The 12,697-nt window shown below is 37.6% G+C and overlaps 1 protein-coding gene across 1 annotated transcript; it reads left to right on the top strand.

Annotated features, from left to right (window-relative positions):
- The first annotated feature begins 9,661 nt into the window (after positions 1 to 9,661).
- On the top strand, positions 9,662 to 11,458 carry LOC135147089 (uncharacterized). Its single transcript, XM_064079549.1, has 2 exons — positions 9,662 to 9,738; positions 9,811 to 11,458. Exons 1-2 carry the CDS (start codon positions 9,662 to 9,664, stop codon positions 11,456 to 11,458), a joined length of 1,725 nt encoding a protein of 574 aa, XP_063935619.1.
- The last annotated feature ends 1,239 nt before the right edge of the window (positions 11,459 to 12,697 follow it).

Here is a 12,697-nt window from a genome sequence, read left to right as displayed (position 1 = left end):
CCCCATCCATGTCGCATTATACTCTATATCTCTCACTCCAGTTAGTCTCATGGTCCCAGAATCATCCATGTCCTTAAACTTAATTAAACACGCGTATCAACTTTCTTTCTTTCCTTGATCATTCTCCTATCGATGAGAATTGATGGAACGATATGGTTCAATGCTCCAGAATACCTTTATCAATTATAATTCCTTTGATCCTTTTCAATTCTGTATAATTGTTATTCTAATTGAGACATGTTTGGAGAATTCGTAAAGTATCTGCTCATTATTCTTCTGAATTATTCATGGAGTATCCAACATATTCAGCATATTCTGATTGATAATTAGAATGTTGTCCACATACGAAGGCTCTGTATTATTGCACAGAAAGCCAAGGATGGTGAAAAAGACCTTTCCAGCTCAAGTCGGTTTGTCTTTGAGGTACGCTTCAAACTCACATGGAACCCAAACACAACTTACATAAACATCTCTCTTGTATTCATACACACATCACACATTTTGATTCCGCACAAAACATTTCAAGCTAAATACGTGGAAAAAAAAAGTCAAACAACTATTATATCCTGACAGAGGAAGTACATGTTTATACAATTTATGGTGAATTTATTATTAGTGTAGGGAACTTAAGGGTAATAAAATACTAAGGTTGTGTTTACTTGGAGTGAATGGAATGAAGGGAGAATGGAATGAATTTTGTACTCTAAAATGGTGTTGATTAAAGAAAATGTATATAACTGTCATTCCTTCAATCATTCCAACCTTACTATTTTAACTTTAACTCTAACCCACATGTTTTGGAAGGAATGCTCATTCCATTTCAACATCATGTTTCTTCACAATCTTTCTCACAAAAAAATTTACTACATTCATATTTTGTCACCATTATCTCATACTTTCTTCTTTCTCCTTAAAACTTCTATATAATTTTTCATTCCATTTTCCCCTCATTCCATTCCATGAAGTGAACACAGCCAAAAATGGAGGGGAATAGTATGCCCCAGCTCCAGGCCACCTGGTTGATGCATCATCTGAGCTCACCTGTGTTCCCTTGAGTAAAAGACTCAAGGGAGAAGTTGAAAGCAGGCAAATATGAAGTCTTCCCTACCTTTGGACGACATATAAAACAAAAACTGTGACACCTTACTGCTTTATTTACTACTCTACTATCTATTTATTGCATGCATGCCTAGCTTCAATTGGTCATGTTAAGCTCCCCCACTCCCCTGTATCATTCAGTAACTCACATGATAATGATATTTCATATTTTATATTTTTTTAAATTTTTGAAAAAGCGTTTGTGGGGTAGAATTGGCTGAATATGTGGAGGACTGGCCAAACACAGGGACGATAGGACCAGCGGCGGAACCAGAGGGAGGCGAGAGGATGCTAGAGCCCCCAACTTCGAAAAAACAGTGTAAATTTTTTTTCCAGACCTCGCTGAATTAGTGATGTTAATATAATTTTTTTTAGCCCCTGCTAAATTATAAATATCATAGAGAAGAATTTATTGTAAAAAAAGAAAAGCAAAGGCACTGGTTTTATCCGTTGTCATTGCTACTGTTGAGAGAGTTTTTTCCGCTATAAAAACAATTAAGACTTATTAGCGTAATAGGATAGGAGATGCATAACTGAATGATAGTATGATGATATATGTCGAGAAAGCTATTTATGGAAGTGTGGATAACGAAATAGTTCAGCCCCCCTAACCCTCAGTCCTGGTTCCGCCACTGGATAGGACACGACCCGAAATTCGACAGGAACCTAGCCAAACATGGTCTTTCATATATGTAGTCCTTTACTTGCATGTACATGCTACTTGAGAAAGCACTGGATTTTACTATCTGATTATGGTTTGTGTCAGTGAGTCAGAATTATCTGAACTCCAGATATGCATCGATAATTTTCTAGTGTCTTCATTTTTCATATTTTAAAGCTAGTCACACTTGATTACACAGAGGTAGGTTATGTAATAACATGATTAAATGGATATTAATATTGATTCTTTGTATTTAAATGTGAATGTATCATGTTTGTCTAAATAATTTGTCTGGCAAAATGATGATTCCTTGCTTCTTAGACTGTTAGACTCAATATATGGTGATTTTTTCGATAAATTAAACACCTTATTCTCGAGTTTTTTTTCCTATTAACAAATAACACCTTATTCTCGAGTTTTTTTTTTTCACAGACGAGCCAAGAGATTAAAAATCTACGGGACTGGCTCGATTTGATTCGATTGGATTTTATCGTGCCCTTTTTATAACAAAGGTCACATATTCTTCATCACCTCATCGCTTTCATCATGTAGTCTATGACTTGTAGACTGTGAAGAGGTTCTCATATGTGTAAACTATTTATGACTACTTCATCTGTATTTGCATTCATGGCCTATGAGCTTCTCTGCTCCTTATAAATGAGAATGCAGAGTAATTGAATTTATAGATGTCTTCATCTTCATCTATTTCTGTCCTTTGAATTAAATTCAACAAGTAGGCATTTTCGGGTTTTTCGCCTTATTTTGTAAATGCATACTTTTTGTGGCATGCATACACATGCCTTTTTGTCACTCATGTTAATTTCTCTCTGTCTCTGTTACAGTTTTATTGACAGCTTCTAGCTGTCTTCTGCTCAAGTGAAGTCAGAGAAATAATAATGGCAACTATTTAGAGGTCCAGGTGGTAGAAGAATTTAGTCCAGCTATTAAAGATCATATTTAGAATAAACTAAAAAGAATATTAGTATATATTTTGGGTAGCTTTGGAAAGTATAATAATGTGAGCATGTCTGTTCTTTGCATTTAGAGCTTTGTTTTGTCTCTGCTTTTCTTTGCTCCTTCTTTTATGTGATGGATTCTTATCATTCCCAGTTCTTTGGAGGGTATGAGGAAGAATGTCAAAGCTCTGAATCCGGTTGGACCATGTATATTGGATCCCCCGCTGATGATGATGATGATGGTGAAGCGAAAAATGATGTGGAAGAGCAGTATAAAGGTGGTGGTGGTGATGTCGAAAGTGATGATTCAATGCTTTCGGATGCTTCTTCTGCAATGACTTCAAATATCAAGAAAAAGGATGTATATCACCAAGAAGCAAAGAAAGGTGATGTTGAGCTGAAAAAAAATGCAAGGAAATCGATGAAAAAGGGAGCAGAAAAGATTGAAAAACCGGAGAAGAAAAAAGATGAAAAATCTACCAGCATGAATGCTGCTCCTCAAAGTGGTAACAAGGTAAGGAGGAACTGGTTAGGGAAGAAAAAATAACAAGTACTTGTTCATTTTACAGTTTTAATTTCGGGATTTCAATTTCTTTCGTAATTGTTTAGGGTATCATAGTTGTCGTGTTGATCGACTTTCCAGAGCAGATAGAAGAAAATGGATCAAAATTTTCCCATGTTATATCATGGGTTGTAGATTATGTAATCTAATATTTTAGTACTTTGAACTTTGCCTTTTTGATGCATTATTATGGATGTAGGTTCTGAGAAATTGTTGTTAGTAATGCTATGCATTTTCATGTTACATGGCTGGTATTCCAGAACTGTATACACAAGCAAGCACATGGAGTGCCAGCTAAAAACACATAGGCATTGTAAATTATCTTAATACTCATGCTCCAGTTCTCATCTCATCTTTCGAGTTCTCTTCATTTATTTTTCCATGTCTAAGCTTCTGCTGCAATGTACCGAAACTTAGAGGGAGGGTGTTGTTGGGGTGTAAATATTCGACGATAAGCTCTTCTGCAAATCCTGTAGTGTGTGGCTGCAACCTCCAAGTTTACTGCAATAGTAACCAACACATGGTGATAAATATGCGCACGAGCAGTTTGGAAATTTTAGATCTTTAAATCTCCAGGATAAGGATCTAAACAGTGAAGATGGTTTGGAGAGAGCGTGGAAAGATCAACAGCTAGGCCAATGCTGCACTCTTTTGTACTGGTGGACACCTAATCTGTTTTTTTGTTACCCACCACCAATTATTGTATTGTACAAGTATTTTAGACACACATGCTTCTTGTGTGGTAATTAGTAACACTATACCAGTAGAAGATCTCGGGCTAAAATGCTAAATAATGCTTCACTTGAGAAGGACTTAACCAAAAGCATTGCAGGCAGAAAACACCGTGATTCCTGTCTTTGCATGACTGTCGGAATGTTATGGAATCCTCTTATTGGTATCATCCTGAACAATCTTCCTGATAAGTTCAAGATCAATGAAAGAGAGAACCTAAACTACTTCCACTGCATTAAGCTAGTAAGTCTGGGAGCAAAATGAGCTACTTCAAGGAGAAGGTCGGATAAGATTACATATGTTTAACCAGTAGGCGAAATCTGAAAATCATTCACTTGCAAATTTTTAAGAGAAAAAGTCACAGTTTATGTGTAGCAACTACAAATACACTAGCAATGTAACAAGATGATTCGGAAAAGAACACAAGTACTGGAGAAACGGTTCTAAACGTATGATAGAAACTTGACTTGTAATTATATCCGGCTATATATGCAACCTTCCTGTTGTTAGGATAACTGGATGATAATTGATCAATGTGCTTCTAGTGAGAGTAACCATCAGTGTGGCCTTCACCTCGATATTTCAATCGTGCCCATTCCTCCATTCTCCCCTATCACTCTAATTCTAAAGTCTGATTGATGATTTTCCAGAGCCATGTGGTTATTACATCAGCTGCAGCTCTGAGCTGACTTGGCAGAGTACTCTAGTCAATTTCCCGGAATGATACTTCAACCACATTGGCTGCAGCACTCCACTGAACTTCAAGAGCAAAGTAATCAATCTCCTGGACTAGTTGTTCAACGACATTGCTTAGCTGATTTTCCGCAGCATAGTAGTCACTCGGGTAATTTCCATAACACAAGTGTCATTATCCACGAGTGATTGTTCAACCGTATCGGCGGCAGCATTCAGCTGAATTGCTATATCAATGTAGTCAATGCTCGCCCACATTACCTGCATCACTCATCTGATTCACAGGAGAATGGTAGTCAGTGTCCCGTGGACTGATTTTGCAGAGCATGGTAACAGCTAGCAAACATAATCCTTGGGGATCAGCCTAACCACTATAATCATCGATTATAATTATCGGGCTAAGGCTTGTGGCTGCTTGTGGTTGTGGCTCAGAGCTGTATTAGATATGTTTTTCAAACTCCATTGCTTCTTTTCATTTTCACGGCTTTTCAAAATTTTGATGTTTATTGTGACAAAAAAAATAAAAGATTTTGATGTTTATTTTTCTAATTTTTATTCTTTTAATCATCATATTTAGTCTGACTTATTTTTTAAAAAACATGTATAATGAAATATTTATTTTAATATAATAGTCTATACCCAAATTTTGTATTTTTTATGATTAAAAAAACAAATATGTATATAAGAAATATAAATTAATTTTGTCCAATTAAAAATATATGATTTTATAATATAAATCAGCCAATTTGATATTTAATAATAAATTTATGATTTTAATAAAATTAAAAATATAAATGATAAAATTATGATTTTTAATAATAAAATTAGCAAATTTGATATTTAATAATATTAGAGAACATAAATGATAAAAATCACAAATTTATTATCAAATTGGCTGATTTTAATTAGAAGGCTAATTTTAGTTAGAAAATTAGTGTGCATGCAGGGGACCCCATGTGGGTGAAATCAATCTATAAATTTTATATACATATTTGTTAGTTTTTAGTTATAAAAAATATAAAGATTGGGTATAGACTATTATATTAAAATAAATTTTTTATTATACATGTATTTTAATAAAATAAATAAGATTAAACATGCTGGTTAAAAGAATAAATATAGAAAAATAAACAACAAAATTTTGAAAGGCCGTGAAAATGAGATGAAGCAGTGGAGTTTGAATGAAAAGCAACTCCTCTAATACAGCTGTGAGCACACTTTAACCTAACCTATGCCCTGAGGGCACAATTTAGCCATCCTGTATAATTATAGCTAGTAAGAGCTAAGTCCAAGATAAGTCTTATACAAAACTACTAGGATATAATTTTTGATATTATATTTAGGGGCCGTTTGGTTCGCTTCAGAGAAACGGAATGGAATCCAGAAACGGAAACGCGGAGAAAGGAAAGAAATGGTACTGAATTGTTTTACCTGTTTGGTTTTGTTGCAGAAACGGAATGAAAATTTGTGTGATTAATTTTATATTCGATTTTTTTAATACTATATAATTTCAAAAGAGTTAAATGTATTCAAATCTATAACAAGATAATTTATTTATATTCTAATAAATTAATATAATTTATTTAACCATATTATTAATTTTTTAAAATAAATTAACATGTGAATTATGTCACAATTATATTTAATCAAAAAAACTAAATTAAAAATTATTTTTAATTCTTAAAAATACTTTATATGATAATCTTTTATTCTAATTGTTTAAAATATGAATTATAACTCAAAATAGAAAAAAGGTAAGAAAAGGGAATCCAAATACGGGGGTGGGGAATGAGTTAGGAGCAATATTGGGTAAACATATTACTAAAAAAAGGAAAGGGAATGATAATTTTTACAAAACAAACACGTACAAAGGGAATCAATCAGGCTGATTACCTTTCCCTTTGTGTTTTTAACTTTGACTTCAAAATTTATCATGACTTTTTGTATACATTACTTTTTAGCATGTTTTTTTTAAAAAAAATTAAAGTATAATTTCATAATATTTTTTTTATTAATTTTTTCTGAATAAAAGTTTGATGTTTAAACTCTCATTCAAAACAAAATTTAAAAAAATATTATGAAATTATACTTTATAAAAGTCTGGACATGCATGCAAATAATAAACGTATAGAACTCACGGATGGAGTACCTGTCATACATGAAACATTTTTGTATTATTATAATTTTTATAATGATAAAATTCACATCTGAATAAGAAAATAGATATTTGAATTTTTCATAAAATAAAATAAACAAGTTCTGTTTAATATATATTAAATATATTACCTAAAATAAATAAAATACATGAAATAAATAAAATACATGAAATACAAAATAAATATAAATATATATATATTTTTAAAATAAAAGTTGTCAAATTTTTTTTTTTTAATTTTGTATTGGGTTAGAACTTTTGTTTATACATGTTGGGTTTTGAATATTGAATGGTTTTTAAAAATATAAATCTGACTAACTTTTTATTTGAACGTATATATTTATATCAAAATGACGTATTGTATTTGTTAGGCCGAAGAAGAACGCCATATAGATGTATATAGTGAACACAATCAATAACTAACACACAAAAATAAGAGAATAAATTAACTAAACTCTTATTCACTTTATCAAAACTCAAACACAGTAACTTACAAATAATCTCTTAGTGATTTATATTTTATCACTAAGAGCTGCTAGGTTACAAGAATAATGTACTCGATGCTTAACTCATGAGTAAACCCTAAGTTGTGTTTATAAATACACAGTTACACGATATCTACTCATTGATTTAATAATAATCTGCTTCCTGAAATAAATCAATCATTCGCTATCTACTGCTGTCCTGATTTGCACAATCTTCCTCAATCTCTATCTGCCTTGTTTATCCAGATCTTCTCCTAGAAATCACGCGCCTAAAAACTATGATCACCGTAAACTCTGGTGTAGCTTGCAGTCCATAAACTCTGATTTCTGGCTAAACTCTGACATGCACTTCTGTACACTAAACCAGTCAGTTAGATATGACATCATCAAATATCTAACAGTATTTTTTCAATTAACAAATATATTTAATGTATATTGTAAGAAACTTTTTTATTCTATATTTTAAAAAATTTGATATAGAAGGAAAAAAATGTCAAATAGTAATATTTATATAATAAATATATCAAAAAATAAACGTTATGTTGTGTCGTAAAATCTCCCTTAGCTTATTTTACAACTCTTTATATCATCTGGGTTTTATTTGGGCTTATTGGAGTTATTTGGTAAACGATATTAGGCTTCACCATGGCTGGGTGAACCGTTGAGGGCATACAAGAAGACTAAGGGGCTTCCATTGGAAGCATGGTGGAGGCTGCCATCAGAATGGGGTTGCATCTGAAGGCGCTTTAGGGGTTACCTCTGATAGGGGTTACCGCTAAGTGCATCCTAGCTTGCAGCCACAGGGCTGCAGTTAGGGGACGCCGCTGGCAGGGCTTCCGCCGCCTGGGCAGAATTGCAGGCAGACTCCAAGAAGGACTATTCTTCCTTGTTTTTAGGAGGACTAATTGGAGGTGAATTGGGAGTATATCAGCTGTTATATATCCACGAATTAAAGGATAATTATGCTTTTTTTGGAGATAATTACAACGTTTAAATAAATTTAGTGCAAATAATCGGATAAGCATGCAAGATGAAGGCTTCAAGTGACCTACTTGGAGTGGGATTCCGCTGGATAACTATGGAAGAAGGCAGTTTAATCCTAAACTAGAGGGGATAAGAGCTTATCTTTTCTTGGTATTTATCTCAAGAACTACATAGGCTTGATCCCTATAAATAGGGTATGTAGGCACCTTGCAAAGAGAGGATTCAGATTTTAACTCACAAGTTCTACACTCTAAAGAGAGGCACGTGTAACCTTCGTGACATATTTTCCAGGCAACCGCGGGACGGAATTCCATAATTCCGGCCTCATTGCTTGGTCCTTTGCGAGCTCAGCCCTTAAATTCATTAGTTTTTCTATAGTTTATGTTAACGGTAGCGCCTAAAAGCTAGCCGTGATTATCGTAGTTGTAACAAATATCCATATTATTGTGCTATACGGTTCTGGGGGTGTTGTATCAATTCCTCTCACAACACTTTTTGGCGCTAGAAGGAGGGGATTACTGATCTTAGAGAGGAGAGATGTCAGAAATACCCGAAAATCCAGAAAATCCCAAGACGCCGGAGGGTGGTACGCGAGACGATAACGGCACTCCGAGCGGGGAATTAATACGCGAGGAGATGAAGGCAAAAATGAAGAAAATGAGTCGGAGGATTGCCTCCCTGAAAAGAAAATCAGCAAGGTCGAAAAAGGCTAGCAAGGTGACTCCCACCAACCTAAATTTTGATGAAGAAGGCGGCAGGAAAGAAGATGGCGACCCTGAAAAAGAAGATAACCCCGAGATGGATAACGGAGAACACTCGCAGGCTGCCAGTGTATGCGTGTTCGACCGCCTGGGAAGAAAACTGACCGAGCAAGACTTGCGACACAGGCTTGGCAACAAGGCCCCTAACGGGGATGAACCTGAAGGGTCGCAACCGAGGGCTCTTCCCAGCCAAAGACAGGGGAAGCCCACGTCTGAGGCTCGGTCAAAAGATAAGAATCGCAGGCCGTCGAAAGTCATCTCAATCCACGATAATGAGAAAAGCTCAGGGTCGCATAATGATGAGGAAGTGAGTAAGAGGAAGGAACAGCCCATGGATGATGATTATGAGGTTGTACTCGATGATGGGGGCGATAAGTGTAAGATGCAAGAGCTGCTGGAAGCCCTAAAGAAAGTGAAGGCCGATAAGAAGTCAAAAGTCGAGCTTACCGTTAAGTCACCCTTAACCAAAAGGGTTAGGGAGTCACCCCTACCGCGTATCTACAAGGGGGTTGGCGACCTGTGATTTAACGGGACCACGGATCCCGTGGAGTACCTTAGCCGGTTTGACACTAAGATGGAGGTCTACCGAATTCCAGACCTCACAAAATGTCGCTTATTGGCTGCAACCGTTAGGGATGACGCTCACCACTGGTTCTAGAGGCTTCCCGCTAATTCTATCAATTCTTGGAGGAAAATGAGTGAGCTGTTTCTTTGACAATTCAGGGCTTCCGTTACTTATGCCCCATCTACCAACACTCTGGCTAACATTAAACAGAAGGAAGATGAGACACTGAGGGAATATTTCAAACGCTTCAACTCAGAGGTTCCCCGTGTCAGGCCAACATCAAAGGAAACCCTGAAGAATTTCTTGATAGCAGGGGTAAGGCCTGGAACAGAATTCTGGAAGGAGTTGCAGGGACGAGAGCCTAAAACCCTGGCTGACTTCTTTGCTAGGGCGGAACCCTATAAAATAATTGAGGAATCTCTTGCTAAGCTGAAGAAGGAGTCGAAGTTCGAAAGTCGTAGCAACTGGAAAAGAAAAAGGGATAGGTCTTACAGCCCAGAAAGGAGAAACACCTATAAGAGGAACCCCTACACAAGGCCTACTGGTGAGAAGCCCTCAAGCCGAGATGGCAAAACCTCACCTATCACTGTGAATGCAACCAGCACACAGGGCTTCGACAAATCAAGGCTAACGCTGAGGAAGACCAGGGATCCAAGGTACAATGAGTATACACCTCTCACAGCCTCCATAGAGCATATTTTCGAGGTTGGGGACAAGGCAAGGCTCTTCAGAAAGCCTTTTCGAAATGGACCCCCCGGAAACAAAGACCAGGAGAAATATTGTGCTTTCCACGACCTGAATGGGCATGAAACGGCGGAATGCGTGCACCTCAAGGATCACATAGAGGATCTCATTAGAAGTACTGGATACCTGACAGAATTTGTGGCCCAAGAGGCTAAAAAATATAAGGACCAGAAGGCCGAAAAGGCTAATGAACAAGGAACCAACCGTAACACCCGGGCTGGCAGCGTGCAAATGATCATCGGAGGACCTTTTGTGGGAGGCCAGGGACGCAGTGGTATGAAGAGATATGTGCGGGAAGCCCGAGGGCAACCCCTAACTAATGTGTGCCACCTGTCTGAGAGGCCTCCTAAAATGTTTAAAGGGGAGACCATGGACATTACCTTTACTGAGGGGGATGCGCGCACAGTACACCATCCTCATAGCGATGCCCTGGTAGTATCAGCCGTGATCGGGAATATCAATGTGCACAGGCTTCTCGTGGACAACGGAAGCTCTGTCAACATTCTGGCTTACAGTGCATACCAAAGAATGAAGATGGCAGATAAGGACATGATGGCTTGCTATAATGAATTATATGGCTTCACGGGAAACGCTGTACAAATTATTGGAAGGGTGAGGCTGCCAATCACCCTTGGAGTAGAGCCGCTGGCTACCACTCAGGTTGCAGAATTCATGATAGTGAATGAGGACATATCCTATAACGGGATCCTGGGCAGACCAATCGTTAGGCACATGCGGATTGTAACTTCAATCTACCACCTATCCATGAAATTCCCAACCCCGAATGGAGTAGGGTGTGTACAGGGATGCCAAGCTGACTCCCGAGAATGCTATAGCAGGGCTTTGAGGTCTGCAGTGAAGGCCTGCAAGGAGGTCCAACTTGTGGATGGAGGCATCCCGGAAAATTATTACAAACAAGTGGAGCCAGAGGAGAAACCTGAGGCGAAAACACAGGGAAAGATATTGATAAAATTTTTGAAAGAGACTTGCAACTTGGTGGTCATTGTGCAACATCCGGGGGAAGACTTATACCTTGAAGCCTCATATGCTGGACATGGATGACTCACTCTCATGGGCACACCCCCGGTGGAGAATATTGACGTCGTTGAAACCCTGGTTGAAGGAATTGTGGAAGATGTTATTGACGACGATTCTGAAGGGGCTGGTCAGGTGCAGCCCCAAAATAAAAAACAAGAAAATGGTCACGAGGCGCCTTATGGCTTCAACAATGCTATGGTCACCTATTGACTTGGGGACCAGACACGGCTCCCCGTTCATGAAATCCTGGGTACGTAACCCCAAGAGAGCAGCAAGAAAGAGGTTACAGTTGAAATTGACCTCGACCCAAGGATGCCGGAAACCTAGGTGAAGACTAGAGCGGCTGGGGACACTCTATCCATCTTGGTGGATGAATCTGACCCCTCTAAAGAATTAAAAATTAGGAAGCAATTGGGGCCGGATCTAAGGAAAACCCTGGCTGCATTCTTAAAGTATAATCTGGACGTCTTTGCTTGGGACCATTCGGATATGATCGGGATTGACCCAGAAGTCATGTGCCACCACCTCAACATTGACCCAGACAAAAAGGAGGTCAGGCAGAAAAGGAGGCCAATTAGTGGGGAAAGGGCTACCACCCTTCAAGAGGAGGTAGACCGACTGTTGAAGGAAGGCCTAGTAAAAGAGGCTTTCTACCCACATGGCTAGCAAACCCAGTGTTGGTGAAAAAACCCAACAGGAAGTGGAGGACATGCATAGATTTCACTGATTTGAACAAGGCTTGCCCCAAGGATAGCTTCCCGCTTCCTCGAATTGATCAATTGGTGGATTCTCGGTCGGTTTTTATTTAATTTTGATGTTTCTGGTAATTGTTATTGATATTTTGTGGTTGTAGTTAATTTGATTGGTTAGTTTTGTAGCTCTTAGAAATTGTTTTGTTGGTTGGGTGTTTGTCGCAGGTAATGGCAATGAAAAGAAACAACAGAAGCCTTAAAAAAACAAAAAAAAAACCCCAAAAAACCACCCGATTATAGTCAAAACCGACCAACCTTACCATTCCACTACTCAGAAAACTGACCAACAACAGTCATAACGGACCGTGTATACCATTCCACAATGCAGAAAACCATCCGTCTGCGTAATGTATAGGTCGGTTATGACCAATCAGTTTTTAAAAGGCTAAATCTACTTCTGGGATAAACCCGATAAAAGATTAACACTTACCACATGAGTTAGTCGATTTTAGTTATCATTCCTAAACATGGTACATAAATCCGCCCAAAGTGTCGCTCGGTTATGTTTGGT

The sequence above is a fragment of the Daucus carota genome, chromosome 6 (genome assembly GCF_001625215.2).
Source record: "Daucus carota subsp. sativus chromosome 6, DH1 v3.0, whole genome shotgun sequence".
Taxonomy (NCBI): domain Eukaryota; kingdom Viridiplantae; phylum Streptophyta; class Magnoliopsida; order Apiales; family Apiaceae; genus Daucus; species Daucus carota.
This window is presented reverse-complemented; position numbering and strand designations above follow the sequence as displayed.

Bases quoted from the DNA above. Each gene is read 5' to 3' on its own strand.
- LOC135147089 (XM_064079549.1), top strand. From the start codon at position 9,662: ATGGAGGTCTACCGAATTCCAGACCTCACAAAATGTCGCTTATTGGCT. The intron at 9,739-9,810 runs GTTCTAGAGGCT...TTGACAATTCAG, and splicing joins AGGGATGACGCTCACCACTG to GGCTTCCGTTACTTATGCCC.